The following is a 15,498-nucleotide window of genomic DNA, read 5'->3' as shown; positions in this document are numbered from 1 at the left end:
ATATATGTATATATCTGTATATATATATAACTTACTGATATATATATGTATATATATGTATAACTTACCAGAAAGAAATTAAAACTCATATCCCCACAAAGATTTGTGCACAAATGTTCACAACAGCTTTGTTTGGAACAGCCAAAAACTGAAAATGAGACAAATGTCCTTCAACTTGTGAGCTGATACATGAAGTGTGGCACATCTAGTCTAATGACTCTTAAATTTGTAAAACTTATATCTCCACAAGGTAATTTTGTGTATAAGACACTTTAGGATAAAGAGCTAACAAGCTACGAGTGGCCACTACCTCAATTGCCAAAAACATAAATGACACTTACTGGCACCTGCAGTCCCTGTGTTTCCTTCTTTTTCTTCGACGATCTCCTGTCCTTGGTTAGCGCTTTTGCTTTGATCCACGCCAACTGCCCCATCTCTGAAGACTTTGAGCGATCTGTAAGAAATGGTTTACATGAGAAAGTTTACGATGGTATGGGGAACTATTTTGTTTTACTGAAAGGATGAGAGAATGGGGAGAATGAGAATCCAGGCAAAAGTCAGACTTTTGCCCGACCGGCATGGCCCAGCATCGACCTAGGATCCAGGACATTGAGGTTCGATTCCCGGTCAGGGCGCATGCCCGGGTTGCGGGCTCAATTCCCAGTGGGGGGTGTGCAGGAGGCAGCCGATCAATGACTCTCATCATATCATTAATATTTCTAATGTTTCTATCTCTCTCTCCCTCTCTCTGAAATCAATAAAGATTTTTTTTTCAAAGTCATAGACTTTAAAAATAGCAGGAATGCAAAGAATTTTTTCAAAGGGTTTACTTCTTACTTTTAATCTTACAGGTCTTCATCTTCTCCTTGTGGAATCTCAAACTCTGACTCCGAAAGAGGGGCCTGTCTCTGCGGAGAGGACTGATCCAAAAGGATGTGTAGGGCTGAAGTCTTGGTCCCTCCTCTGAGCAATCACTATTCCAGGCCAGTCCTGTTGAGTTATCAGAGAGGGATCTGCCCCAGATCTGCCTCTGGCATTGTCCACTCTCGCTGGAGTTATGATTACTAGTGGAGGCCAAGCAGGTTTGCCATTTTTTCCCGATGCTAAACACACCAGTTTCATCACCTTCTGAAAATGCCCAGTTCACATATCCACCCCCAGTTTGCATGCTCTCGGCTTGGGAAGGGGGGGAGGTCACTTTCAGGGATGCAGGTGTGCAAATCAAAGTGGTTAGAACTTGCTCTCCCCTATCTTGTCTGGCTGGTATCTGAGCGATTGGTTCATATTGCTCCTTGTGTTCAGCCACTGAGGCCTGGGCTGAGACAACTGGGGTCTGCCACGTCAGATGCACAGGGACTTCATTCTGGGTGACCTGTTCAGGTGCCAGCACACCTGCGGCCACTTCCGCAGATGGTCTGGACAGAGGCAAGTCAGTTTCTGCAGAAAAAGGAACTTGCTTTAGATAAGAAGGGACCAGAAGAAATTGGCCATACTTTGGGTGTGCCTGCTTGTCAAGGCAAGAAGCAACTATACTATTTTCTGTTTCTTGCTCTTCCTGGTCATTTCTCACATTTGAAGTCTCTCTCTGACTGTCTGAAATCTCAACAAGGGGTCCCCTCTGCACTCTTAGGGGATTCCGGCCTCCGGCCAGGCTCCGCAGCAAAGAAGGAGGCATGCTATAATACTGGTATTTCTTCTCCCCAGCCATCTCCATGCTGCTTAGAACCTCTGCACAGATGACATTGCTCCAGCTGTGGGGGGGTTTTCTGCAAGTCGGAAGCTTTCTGTTGGCCAGGAGCGCCTCATCCTCTTGTAAGGTGTCAACAGCAGAAAGGACATTTAGGGTGTCCACTGTCAGGGCAGAGAGGTCCTGCAGGTGTCCCACCTGGCTGTCCAAAGACAGTAAGGAGTCCTTTATAAAAGATACCTTTTCATTCATTTCTTTCAGTTGGAAGAACATCTCCGTGACCCTAACGATAAGGAGAGGAAGAAAACCAACAAACACGTTAAGCCAACGGGAATCTGCCTTATTCTCTCCCTGTCCTTCTTCCATCCTTAGGTGTCCCCTCAGCCTAAGCTGTTCCCAAAGTTAGGTGTGTCTTCTGCCATCTTCTGTCTCTGATTCCAGGTGATCTCACCCACCCGTCATTCCCACTATCACCCCGATGCAGAAAAACCACAAATCTACATTAGCTGTTAGTTCTAATATTTCAGAGCCACATTTCCAGCTTCCTGCTAGTTATCCTTTCAATCATCTCACCAATCATTCCACTTGTATTCATTTATATATTCATTCATTTATATGACAAACATTTGGATACCTCCTACTGGCAAGCACTATGTTATTTTGGTAAGGAAAGGAGATCCTGAGGAAGAAGCCAGAATGATAGGAACAGCATCAATAATCAAATATGCAACTAGAAAAAAATATTTTATATATCTTAAAAAAAAATTCTAAGTCTACATTTCAAATAGGTTTCCCAAGTTTCAAACAAAGACTACTTTAAGAGGCCTACATCAGAGAAAACCTGAAGCAAATTTTTAAAATTATTTTGAATACTTAAAAATTATTTTGAATACTTTAACCCAACATTATGATGTCCAGCCACTGATTCCTGTCAAAGCAAGACAAGACATCTTCAACTAGCAAGTACAAAAGTAAGTTGCAAGTAGAGTCCAATTAAATGTACCAACTGACTTCATTTAGAGAGAAAGAAAGAAAGAAAACATTGGTTAATATTTATCTGTATATATCTCTGTAAGGGGATGGGTTTTGTTCTGTGTCCCTCAAAAGAGATATGTTGAAGTCCTAACCCCCAGTACTCCCAGAATGTGACCTTATTTGGAAATAGGGTCTTTACAGAGATAATCAAGTTAAAATGAGGTCATTAGGGTGGGCCCTAAGTCAATATGACCAGTACCCTTAAAAAAGAGGGAAAATGCCTGGTGGTGTGGCTCAGTGGTTGAGCATAGACCAATGATCCAGGAGATCGAGGTTCGATTCCCAGTCAGGGCACGTGCTCGGGTTTTGGGCTCAACCTCCAGTAGGGGGTACGCAGGAGGCAGCCAATCAATGACTCCCTCATCATTGATGTTTCTATCTCTCTCTTTCCCTCTCCCCCTCTCTGAAATCAATAAAGATATATTTTTAAACAAATAAATAAATAAAAATTTTTAAAACATTTTTTTTTTAAAGGGGAGGGGGGGCTTGGATACAGAGGTAGAAGACTGCCCTACCAGTAGAATGATGCATTTATAAAACCAAGGGACACGAAGGATGCCCAACAAACACCAGAAGCTATAAGAGGTGAGGAAGGACCCTTCCTTAGAGCTATCAGAAAATGCACGGCCTTGTCAACATCTTGATTTTGGACTTCTAACCTCCAGAACCATGAGGCAATAAATTTCTTTTCTTGTAAGACCCCCAGTTTTTGGTACTTTGTTATGGCAGCCTTAGGAAACTAATACTTCATCTAAGCTTAACAATGAATACCATAATTATAAAATATATCAGATTTGGTTACATAAATAAACTTGTATACATAAAACTATAATACAAAATTTTAAAACAAAAAAATAAGCTGGAAATTGTTCTAACAAATATGACAAGGTGTTTGTATCCTTAAATAAGTCAAAAGCTCTTACAAATTGTTGCCCAAAACAAAATTACAAGGACTCCAAAGAACACGAACAGACAATTCACAAAAGATAAAATACAAAAGTTAAGGAAACGTGGTAAAATATTCAACAGCATTAGGTAAGCAGACAAGGATGCAAAACTGGGGCATTTAATTAGGCAACATATACAAAGAATTTCATTATACTAAAGTACACAGATATTCTTTACATTGTGAGATAAAATATTATGAAGCCATTAAAAATCATACTTATAGTGTTGATAATAATTTCCTTGGCTATTTCTTACAGTAGGGGTGGGAATGTAGATGTTTGCTATATTCTGCGTTATATATATTTTTTAAACATATTTTTATTGATTTCAGAGAGGGGAAGAAAGAGAGGGAGAGAGATAGAAACATCAATGATGAGAGAGAATCACTGATAAGCTGCCTCCTGCACGCCCCCTACTGGGGATCAAGCCAGAAACCAGGGCACCTGCCCTGACTGGGAATCAAACCACGACCTCCTGGTTCATGGGTCAGTGACCAGTTACTGAGCCACATCAGCCGGGCTGCATTACATACTTTTAAATGTGGCATAAAAAACTTTGTAAGTAGAGAAAAAAATTAAAGTTAAAAATATGTTTACAAAAAATGTTTAATTATTTGAAGAAGTGATTTTGATGTACGAGATGGAAGGGGGGACAAAACACAAATTTGTATAGTTTTAACTAAAAATATATAGAAGACTAAAAGGCCAAAATTTTGACAGTGGACTCTGACTTATGACATTGTTCTTTCTCCCCACCCCACCCCCATTTTATTCTTTTATTTGGAGAAGGGAGTAAACTTTCCAATTTCTCAATAATAAAATCTTTGAGAAACAGGAATAAAGTAAAAAAAGAGCAAGAGAGGGAATCTAACCAGGAGTTTCTCTTTTTTTTGATAAACCTCACCTGAGGATATTTTTTCCATTGATTTTTTAGGGAGACTGGAAGGGGGAGGCGAAGTAACATTGATGTAAGAAAGACACATTGATTGGTTGTCTCCCACTCGCACCCTGACTGGGTCTGGGGATGAAACTGCAACCCAGGCATGTGCCCTTGACCAGGAATCGAACCCACAACCCTTCGGTGCGCAGGCCAATACTTGAACCACTGAGCCATACTGGCCAGGGCCTCAACCAAAGTTTTCATGGCTGATATGACCATATGCAGAAATAAAAAAGGGTCCCCAGTCTTATTTGGGGACTGAGAGAAGCAGTGATACCATGAAGGGGTGTATCAAGTACGTCTCTTGAGAGCCCCTCAAGCCACATGGTTGAGAAATCATCCATTTCTTCTTTCTGGGAGCTTTGCACATACGGATGAAATAATAAAGAGGGTGGTTCTTTCCATTTTCATTAGAGTTGATGTGGGTGGCACCTTCTCTTTCTTGTCTGCTATAGAATTCAACTTCTATAACTCAATAGAAGCTTAATAAATGCTTCCTGACCTTCTGGAACCTGCAAAACTAGAATTGGCAAGGCTGATGAGAGAAAGAGCACAAAATATATGTATATTTCCTTCCAAATGTGCTTAATTAGAGCCTTTCCATCCAGTGCACTGTTTCATCTAATTCAAAAACAGTACAGTCTGAACAGCAGTAATGGAGACTCATTAAGTTCCATTAGCAGCAGCCACATCGAACGGACACAATAGAAGCCAGCAACTATTCATGGCAACAGGTAACACGCTACAATACAGGCCTGTTAGGCAAATAACCTGGTCACCCTCAAATCAGGTCCTCTTGCTTTTATAGGCACTTATTTTCTAAAGCATTATGTCCTGTGAAACACATTTTAATTATATTCCTCAACCGCAAACTACATTAATTTAATCTATCCTTTCAGTCATTCTGACACGTAAAACACATTCTTACCATTTCTGTTTTCTCTGTGCAAGGTTTGAGGGTGGAGGGAAGACCAGGACGGTGTCTTGTTTTATTGTGGGCCTTCGGACAAGAAATCTTAAAATGATACCATAACAAGTATAATTATGATCATCATGACAATTATAATATTCAATGAGTGGCCAGGCATTTTACAAAGGCTCCATATTATTATTATTTTATGTAATCCACACGCCAACCCTATAAGGAAGGCATTGGTCTTATCCCTGTCATGAAAAGAGGAGAGGTCACATGGCCAGTCACATGACGGGTGACAGAGTGAGGCTCGGACCCAGGCAGTCCGACGCCACATTCAATGGTATTAGCCACTGTGCCCCAGCACCTCTCAGCATCTCACCCGGGATCTAGGCCAAGTTCTTTAAGGGGGTCCTAACGCCCCGTGAAGTGCTGAATGAATTACACCGTTTCCCAGGCTGGGAGGCGTTTGGTCACAAATGATCCGCAATAAGGTTTCACAGCCAAATAATGACAGCCTGCTCAAACTATAACTCTCTACTGAGTCACAGTGCACTTTATGTTGAAGTGTTTGCACTTTCTAAAAAATTTAGCATTTCCCAAATACAATGTTCCCAAATAGGCTTAATATGGATAAATGCCTAATAAACCTCTTACTCCGCAGCACAGAGGGGGAAAGGCTGACTTACACCTACTAGGTCAAAAAGCTGCCAGCACCCTGGCCGGTTTGGCTCAGTGGTTAGAGCATCAGCCTGTGGACTGAAGGGTCCCAGGTTTGATTCCAGCCAAGCGCAGGTACCCCGGTTGCAGGCTCGAGGCCCAGCCCCAGTCAGGGCGTGTGCAGGAGGCAACGGATCAATGTGTCTCTCACGTCAATGTTTCTCTCTCTCTTCCGCTCTCTCTGAAAAGCAATGGAAAAAATATCCTCCGGTGAGAATTAAAAAAAAAAAAAAGCAGCCAGCATTCCAAATAAAGAAAGACAGACATAAAACAGACGTAATATGTTCTCTTTTTACACTTTCACAACTCACCTAACTCTATAAGGACTTGGTGATCTCTGCTCTCGAGGTAGGAGAACATGCAGATAACCTGATTGCCTTTCCCTCCCTCTTCAAATGACTGTTCAGTTACCTGAGAAAAATGTTCTTCCCTCCCTCCCACACCTCCTTTGTGAGCTCCCCAAAAATAAACTCAACAAAAATAGCCATGTAAGAGCAGGGCTGGTAAAATAGCTCTATCAAGAGGAAACAATTGACTGATTATGTGGTGAAGTTAAATTGGAGCTTCATAATTCATTTCCAGAATATTTCTAGAATATTTTTCAGCTGCTGCATATCCATCTACCTTCTAATCCTCTCGATTCAATCCCAAGAGGGAAAAAAAAAATCCAGAGACATATAATAATACTTGATGGTTAATAGTGTTAGGTAATTTATTATTATTATCATTATTGATTTACTTGCTAATAAATGTCTCATTCTCTCTGTAGTTACCCGACTACCTTCTAGTTTTCCTTACACCCTCTGCTCACTTCATTTGTGTCCCCTCCATGAGCGCCTCTTCCTCGGCCCATTATACAGGTGGTAGCCCCTCTCAGGGTCACCCCCTCAGCGCACCGAGGTTCCTGACTCTGCTTGCTTTCTGGGCGTGATCACTTCCTCGGTCGTTTTATTTTCTTACAATGAGCAGATTTCTTACAATAAGTCGTCCCTCCCAAATCCCCTTGTCCAGCTCAAACTTTGCCCCAGGGCTTCAGATTCGTGCATCCAAAGACTCCCTGACACCTGTGGCTGAAGGTGCCCCAAGACTCTCAGGCCCACGAACCTAAACCTCCTGGCTGCCCGCCCACCCCCTGCCTTTTGTAGTCTTCACCTTGGTGGTGCCACCTCTCGCCTGCTCCCCCTGCTGCAGATCTGAGCCACCCTGGGCGCCACCCTCTCCCTCAGCCCCACGTCCAGTCCTAACTCACCCCGTGGACTGTCCTTTCCGCCCCCTCCACATGCACACACCAGAGTGTTAGTCCCGAGAGGCAGGGGCCCTTGTCTCATAGTCACCATTTACCTACAGTGACTAGCAGACTGCCGGGGACACAGCAGATGTTCAACAGACATGTGTTAATTACATGAATGTTATATGCCACTAGAGAGCATCTTAGAGAACCCAAAGCCCTGGGTTTGGAAAGATCTTTGTCCTTTTTTAGACATTCTAGGAGAATCAGGGTTGGGGAGTAGTTTGGGGATGGAAATATGTACATCTTTTACCTTTCTGCTGTCACTCGGATTCGTTCCTCACAACTGCAGTTCACACCTTCCATCTTCTCATGGAAGTATTTTTCCACACACTGCTCTTCAAAATCGTGGAGTTTTTTCAGATCCTCCTTACTCAGGTAGAGCTCTGTGGAAATAAGTATGCTACATAAAAAGAATCATGGTTCACCTTTAATAGAAAATCAGTAGTGTGCAAGTGGCTCTTCTTCCACTTGTGCTGAAATTTGATAAATCGTAGCGTATATGATAAAACTCTGCTCCCTGGTCAGACTGGATTCCTAGTATTGATGGGGAAGCAGGACATAGGAACAGCTGGTAACATCAGCCTGGGTCTTTCCTCTTTGTTCAGTTAACAGGCAGGGAATCTGAAGATGACTCATGAGGAACAGACATTTCCCTTTCAATATTTTAATAGGTTAGAATGTTTTTACAACATCAACAAAAATTCACTCCCTCTGTCAAAAATCTATGTATAACTTCAGACTCCCCCAAAATGGATTGTCTTTTTCTTCCCTGCCAACTGTTTTATCAATCAAAATGACAGTAAAACCAAAGCTAGAACTCAAAGTCTTTTGAAATGAATCTGGTAAGGGAAAGAAAGCTTTACCTTTTTAGACTGAGTTCATATATGCTAAATTCTATTGAAAAAAGATATATTACCAATCGCCAATTGAGGCTCTCCACCTTTGCCGACAGAATTATAATTAAACTCATTAAAAGACACAGCATTCAGTGATGCAATTCTACATCAAACTTCAACAGTCATTAGGTCTACCAACTTGGCTCTCACTCTGACCTAACCAGAAAATACATCTTTTGAGCAAGTTTCCAATACTTGGAAAATATAAAAATGGTGCTGCAAAAAGAGTAAAAGTGGCCAGAATGAAATGAAATATTTTTTAACCTAATGTCTTTTAAATTGAGGTAGAACAATGACATTCTGAATTATATATTATATTCAATCTATTTTAAAATATTATTGTAATTGACAGAGTGAAAGTATAGATAAAAAACCTGTGTAAGAGGCTGTTTTTTTCCAAACAAAGTTTTTTAAAAGAAATATTTCTTCCTCCAAATGTCTTATTTGAGGAAAATATTACTGTCTTTATTTTCATTATTAAGATTCAATTTGACCTTTGATGATATTAAATTAAATCATTCAGAGCAGAAGTGGAAGGTTCTCTACCTTCAATAATTTCACTTAAACTAGGGGGGAATGAACAATTAGGGTTCTCCAGAATTTATTAGAAGTGAAAGTGTTCCATTATTTTCCCATAAAATGAGAGACAAAAATATTCATTTTAAATAGAAAAACATGGCTAAAAGAAAACAATATTCAAGTGCACAATGTTTTCTGATTTTATGGTGTGGAAAACTCAAATACTAAAAATAATCCAGTATCTCCCCAACACTCAATATCTGTTTACATTAAAGAATCTTCTATTGCCCAGCTGGGCATGGCTCAGCGGTTGAGCATCAACCTGGGATCCAGGCGATCGGGGTTCGATTCCCAGCCAGGGCACATGCCCGGGTTGCGGGCTCAATCAATGACTCTCTCATCTTTGATGTTTCTATTTCTCTCTCCCCCTCTCCTTTCCTCTTCTGAAATCAATAAAGATATATTAATAAAAAAAAAGAATCTTCTATGAACAAGAACCTTTACAACTGTCAATAGTTGAGCCTCCTGTGCATTCCTGGGAGCAAACAGTCCACACAGCCATTCATCCCAGTGGCAGGTGCCCCTTGTAGCATGTGGAACATTCTTGGGACTGTCCACCAGGTGGCACTGCTGCCCCATACGCACACATACTCGAATCATTTTATAAGCCCGGGCCCAGGTGAGCCCAGGAAAGGTTCTTTGGTATTGTGCTGGGAAATCTGGCCAAATCCTAATTAATTTCAGGATCTCTCAAGTGGTTCACAATCTATTAGGTTGCAGTGTTTCTGCAGCCAGTGACTGGGATGGAGTTCTATTAAAAGCCTAAGAATTTCAGTATAATTATAAACCTTTAACTTCATTTGTGCTCTGGCTTCCTCCTTATAAAGACCGAATCTCTTGTGTGGGAAGAAATGGAAAAGAAAAATAAATCTCCTAAATGACTCAAGAGGAGAAAAATACTTCACACAACCAACTACTAAGAACAAAAGCATATCACCCTGTCAATCTTGCAGTAATACCTGTTTCCCCAAGTGCTCACTGAAATGCATAAACACTCCACAGCCCCTTATCTGAAACTCCTAGAACTAGATGTGTTCTAGAACTTAAAATTTTTTTTTCTAGTTTTAGAAAAGTAAAAAAGGGCATATTCTGTAAATGAGCAAAACCCCTAGTTAGGGCTAGGGCAGTCCCTGTAACCAAACACATGACTATTTTTGCAGCAAAATCAATAAATATTCACACTATGTGGAGTAAAGAAAATAAGTGGGTTCACATTAGTCTTAACAATGAGTCTTCCCACAACTTACGAAGAAAAAAGACTTTCCATTTTCAGAGGAACTTTGGATTTGGAATTTGGAATAAAGGATTGTGGATTTATGCCACCTTTTTCCTCTAAGAATTATCTAGAAATGGGCCTGGTATCAATTGTGGGGTTGCTTGAGAGGAACTAAATCACAATAAGGAATGTTCCCTTATGACAATCAGTATGACAGTCATATCATGCAGTCAAGATATGACTAAGCAAAATGAACTAGGAAAATCTCAAAATATGTAGACTTAAGCTTTGCAAAGGAGAGAGACACAGAGAGAGAGAAAGAGGGAGAGAGAGTTCATTCTTCTGCATCCTGAGCTGAAGATCTTAAAGATGTGGAACATCGATTCAGAATCACCTCCACGCTCGGTAGATTACAGAATGAGAGAACCATGACTGGTTAACAAGTTAAGCACAATGTCTTCCTTGTTTATTTTCCTTAGACCATGAACTTCCAGGTCAGCAGAGAAAGCACAGGTATTCCAGGAGACATAAAGCCTTTACACATTCAAACAGAGATTCTGTTCCTACCTATTCTTTTCTTTCAAAGTACGTATCAGTTCATCTTGGCAAAAGGCACTACGACTGCACAGTGACAATGTATTTCCTTCGACCCAGCTCCTCAGCTGACACTCTATTGCCTGTTAATTCCCAGAGCCTTCCATCCTGTGCCCTGAATTTAACTGGCAACGTCCTGGTGTCTCTTCACCTTAGATCTCCACTCTACTCTCTTCCTCCTGCCCCATCAATAAAAACTTACTTAATCCAACATCACCCTCTTCTTGGTCACTTGGAGCTTGATGGTGGCAAAGACGGCGAAGGAAGAGGCCGACGTGACTCAGCAGAATGAAAGGTGGGGGCAGCCACGGCTTCTCGTGGTAGGTCATGATGTAGCGATAGCGATTGTATTTCCACAGTTTATTTGAAATGGATTTCATATCTACGTAAACGTTGCTGTAAGTTGTAGAAAGAGAGAGACAATGTTTTAATATGGACTCCTGAAACAGAACAGATTTTTCTTTATTTTCCAACTTTTATGATTGATTCACCTGACATTACCAGCAGTTAGCCAATAAAAATAATAGCCATTGCATTTATAATTCTTCTTCCACCAAACAAAGTACATTAATCACCTTCTACAGTAAAACATGCCAGTGAGAATAACAAAAAAAGGTAGAAATCACAATCAAAGAGAAGAAAATGCTAACATTTTAAATGCAATGAACAGAAACTGCCTCTAGAGCTGAACGCTATTCTTGGTTCACCGTCTCTTCTCACATAAGCTCTTTTCAGTCCATAATTCATCATTCATGGTAAAGAGCTTTAATGTTGCTCCACATCAGGGGTGGGGAACGCCGGGACTATGGGCTGTATACGGCCCACAATAATATCATTTGCTCTGGCCCTGCCAAGGCAACCGCAAGCAGGACTCAAAATTCAATAAATCTAAGAGCTTTTTCATAGCTAATTTTTCAGTTGATAATTTTGTATGGCCCGAGAATGATGTTATAAATATCCAAATGGCCCTTGGCAAAAAAAAGGTTCCCCACGCCTGCTCTATATCATCAACCTTATGAAGAGATTCTTCCAATGTCAAATGTGAGAATGGCTAGAATAATCCCAGTTAAAACGGCTAACAACACAATATTAAGAAGAAAAGACAGGGGAAAAGCATCAATTCATCCTAAAGCAAATCAGTAAGTACAGCCTCTATTTAGAAACTAGATATATTATTTCAATGAACATTACAATAGAAGTAACTGCTTATTGGTAGGCGACCTTGGATTTTCCCTTTCATTAAATCAATTATAATATACAGACAGTGCAATAAATATAGTGATATTATAAAACTTTCTATGAAAGTTGTGGTGGGTGATACAGTTATCCAGTTATTATAAAACAATATATCACCCTTAACTACATGATGAGGCCGTATGTCCATCTTCACATTTCACTTAGGCTAATATAAAATGAAGTCTCTTCAGATAAAGATGGCAGAGAAATACTTGAGTAGGGCAGCCAAATTTAGCAAATAAAAATATAGGCAACTCTAAACTTGAATAATAATAAAGAAAAGTAGGAAGTCAGCTTAGGGTAAGAGGAGGGGGGATATTTACAGAGTGTATAAAGTAAATGAAGGAAACAGACTACTGGGTTTTAACAGTTCTCAAAGTGTAGTCACTGAACCAGAAGCAACAGCAGCATCACCTAGAAACTTGTCAGAAATGCAGATTCATGGGCCTTATTCCTGAGCTATGTAATTGGAAATCTAGAGGCGGATATCATAGCAATTTGTATCTCAGCAAGTCCTCCAGGAGATTCTTCTGCACGATCAAGTCTGAGAACCACCAGATTACATGTCACTGCCTTTCCGAGTGTGACCATAGTCTGTCCACCAGCAGGTGAAGACAGTCACTTTGTATTTCAGGTTCTTGGTAATTAGAGGTATAAAGAATCTGGAAAGGGCCTCTGGACAAGTAGTTAGATCTTGGCCTTCTCAGCATGTTTGGTCATCTCTAAAGTGAGAAAATTGTTCTATGTGAGGATTTTTCACCCTCTCTTAACACCTGGTCTGTTTTTATAAATAATTTTATTGATTTCAGAGAGAGGGAGAGGGAGAGAGATAGAAACATCAATGGTGAGAGAGAGTCTTTGATCAGCTGCCTCCTTTGCACCCCCTGCTAGGGATCAAGCCCTCAACCTGGACATGTGCCCTGACCAGGAATTGAACCTCGATCTCCTGGATCATAGGTCGATGCTTAACCGCTAAGCCACGCCGGCCAGGCAACACCTGATATTTTGAGAAAAAAAAATCTCCTGCCCTCCTGTCTGAGTAGCTCAGCTGGTTAGAGCCTCGTTCCTACATGCCAAAGTTGGGAGTTGGATCCTCAGTGAGAGCACGTACCAATGAATGCATAAATAAATGAAACAACAAGTCGATGTTTCTTTCTCTCTCTCTCCAAAATCAATCAATAAATTTTTTAAAAAATTATCTCATGCCCTTCTCTTAATATTACTTCATATATCAAAAAATAGCTATAATAACTAAACACTAATAAAGGTTTAAGTTTATAAAACGCTGGAGATAAAAGTGATAATAGCTATCATATAATCTTGTAAAAAGCAAGACGGTATGTCCTCCCCATTACATGCAAGTCATTTTTAAGGATTCTCATTTATTCTGCCTCCCTCCAGCCTTTATCTTCTCTACTTTCTTTACTTAGATTCCATGCATTGATTTCCCTTTTCTTATCATTTCAGTGCTTGGAAAAAATTCATGAGCAAACAAAAAACAAAAACAAAAAACTTGTTCTTGGGGAGCTTATATTCCAGTAGGGAAGCCAGATAAACAGAAACACACAACATGTAAATTATAAAATATATTTGTGTATATAATATAAGTGGGTACAAAGAAAGAAGAGTAGGGAGGATCAGGCATGCCAAGGAGACGACTGAAGGAAAGGGAGCTGCACTTGTAAATATCATCCTTAGTTTAATTTAGAAAGGGGACATTTGAGCAAAGACTTGAAAAGGGGGTGAGGGAATGAACCACACTGATACCCGGGAAGAGCATTCCAAACAGCGGGAAGAGAAAATGCAAACATACCTGTGTTGCTTGAGGGGCCAGTGTGGTTGGAGAGAAATGGATCAGGGGAAGAGCAGTGCGACGTGTGATTTGAGAGGTAGAAGGGAAGCCAAATCACATGGGGCCCTCTAGGTCACCGTAGGAACTTTGGCTTTTGCCCAGAGCGAAATGCAGAGCCATTGAAGAATGTGGAGCAGAGGAGTGACATCATCCGACGTCATTGTGTTGATAACAGAATACAGGGCCAAAGACAGAAGCAGAGAAATAAATTAGGAGGCTCTGTGGTAACAGTGGGGTGGTAAGAGGGGTTGGACTGGTGATCTATTTGAAGGTAGAGTCATCAGGCATTCCTCACAGTTTAACATTGGAAGTATTAGAGGCATTAAGAATGAATCCAAGGGTTTTGGCCTGAACAATGGGAAAGATGGAACTCTGACAGATACTCGTGGTCTTCCTCATAAATTTGGGAAGGACTAAAAATAAAATAAGTACATGTTGGGAAAGAGGAGAGAGCAAGAATGTGAACATTTAAATTTTTAGAAATCTATCACATATCTGACTGGCAATGGAAAGGGCAGTTGGATCTATAGGACTGAAAGTCAAGGGGGGGAAAACTAGGGCTAGAGATCACCAAAGCATTCCAGTGTTAGAAGGTTAAGGAGAAGATGACCCAGAAAAGAAGACTGCAAGTAAGTGAAAAGTGAGACAGAAAAAAACAGAATGAGGTCCACCGGGAGCCAAGCGGAGAAAGGAAAGCAAACGCTCCTTAGCCAAATGCCAACCTCATCAACTGTTCTTCCACGATTCCAATTATTACTTAATTACAATGCATGATTCCCTTTTATCCTGCTTTTATTATACTTTCTATTTATTGTGTTTCTCTTCTCATGCTCTACTGGCTTCCTAACAGTACTTTCAGGCCCATATTTTAAAACCATAGTAATAAAATATGAAACACACAAAAACCAAAAGTCACATGCTCAAAATACATGTGAATCTACCCAAAGTGCCTACCCCCATTTTTATTTCAATGCAATAACCATATTTAATTAAAGTAACCTACTTGAAGAAAGCAATTAACAGGTTCACCATGATGATATATTGCACGAAGAGGTAGACGGCTTGGAGAAATGGAGTAAGAAAAGAACCAGGTGGGCAGGATGACTTGCTTGAACAAACTACAAAAATAAGAATGTAAAAGAATGAAATAAGATGAATCACAGTCCTATGAGTCTAAGCAAATATTTAGCACATTAACTTAGCAGAATGCCATCAATTTTTGATATTTTTAAGATTCAGATGATTATTTTCCAGGTTTTTATTTTACTCTGGGTATCTACCAAAGTTCAGTGTCCGCTAAGGGCCGCTCCCCCACGCACCGTCTATTTCGGACGCGTAGACTTCTCCGTACATCATCCAGTACGGCTCAAACACGATGTCTCGGGCGAGGCTCCAAGACGGAGGCTCCTTTGGCGAAAGGATGGCCTTGCGCGCCACTCCGAAGCTCAGCAGGACGATGGCCATTATGATCACGATGTAGAACATGTTCGCTGTCTGCAATAGCACCACCCAACAAGGATTTTACCACAGCTTTGAAACTGAAAACAAATAAAACACTAGCAACCATCATAATTATACCTGCCAATAATAAG

General features: G+C 40.6%; 1 protein-coding gene across 1 annotated transcript in view; it reads right to left on the bottom strand.

The window, feature by feature from the left end:
- Positions 1-15,498, bottom strand: part of TRPM6 (transient receptor potential cation channel subfamily M member 6) — a 122,201-nt gene that overhangs the window by 30,099 nt on the left and 76,604 nt on the right. The window contains exons 22-27 of the mRNA XM_081150606.1: positions 15,226-15,400; positions 14,910-15,024; positions 11,021-11,214; positions 7,784-7,916; positions 838-1,970; positions 342-454 (exon numbers count right to left, since the gene is read on the bottom strand). Coding sequence (XP_081006732.1) covers positions 342-454; positions 838-1,970; positions 7,784-7,916; positions 11,021-11,214; positions 14,910-15,024; positions 15,226-15,400 — 1,863 coding nt within the window. The remainder of the gene's footprint in view (positions 1-341; positions 455-837; positions 1,971-7,783; positions 7,917-11,020; positions 11,215-14,909; positions 15,025-15,225; positions 15,401-15,498) is intronic.

The sequence above is a fragment of the Miniopterus schreibersii genome (genome assembly GCF_964146895.1).
Source record: "Miniopterus schreibersii genome assembly, chromosome: 11".
Classification (NCBI taxonomy): domain Eukaryota; kingdom Metazoa; phylum Chordata; class Mammalia; order Chiroptera; family Miniopteridae; genus Miniopterus; species Miniopterus schreibersii.
Note: the sequence above shows the minus strand (reverse complement) of the source record. Positions and strands in the feature narration are given on the sequence as shown.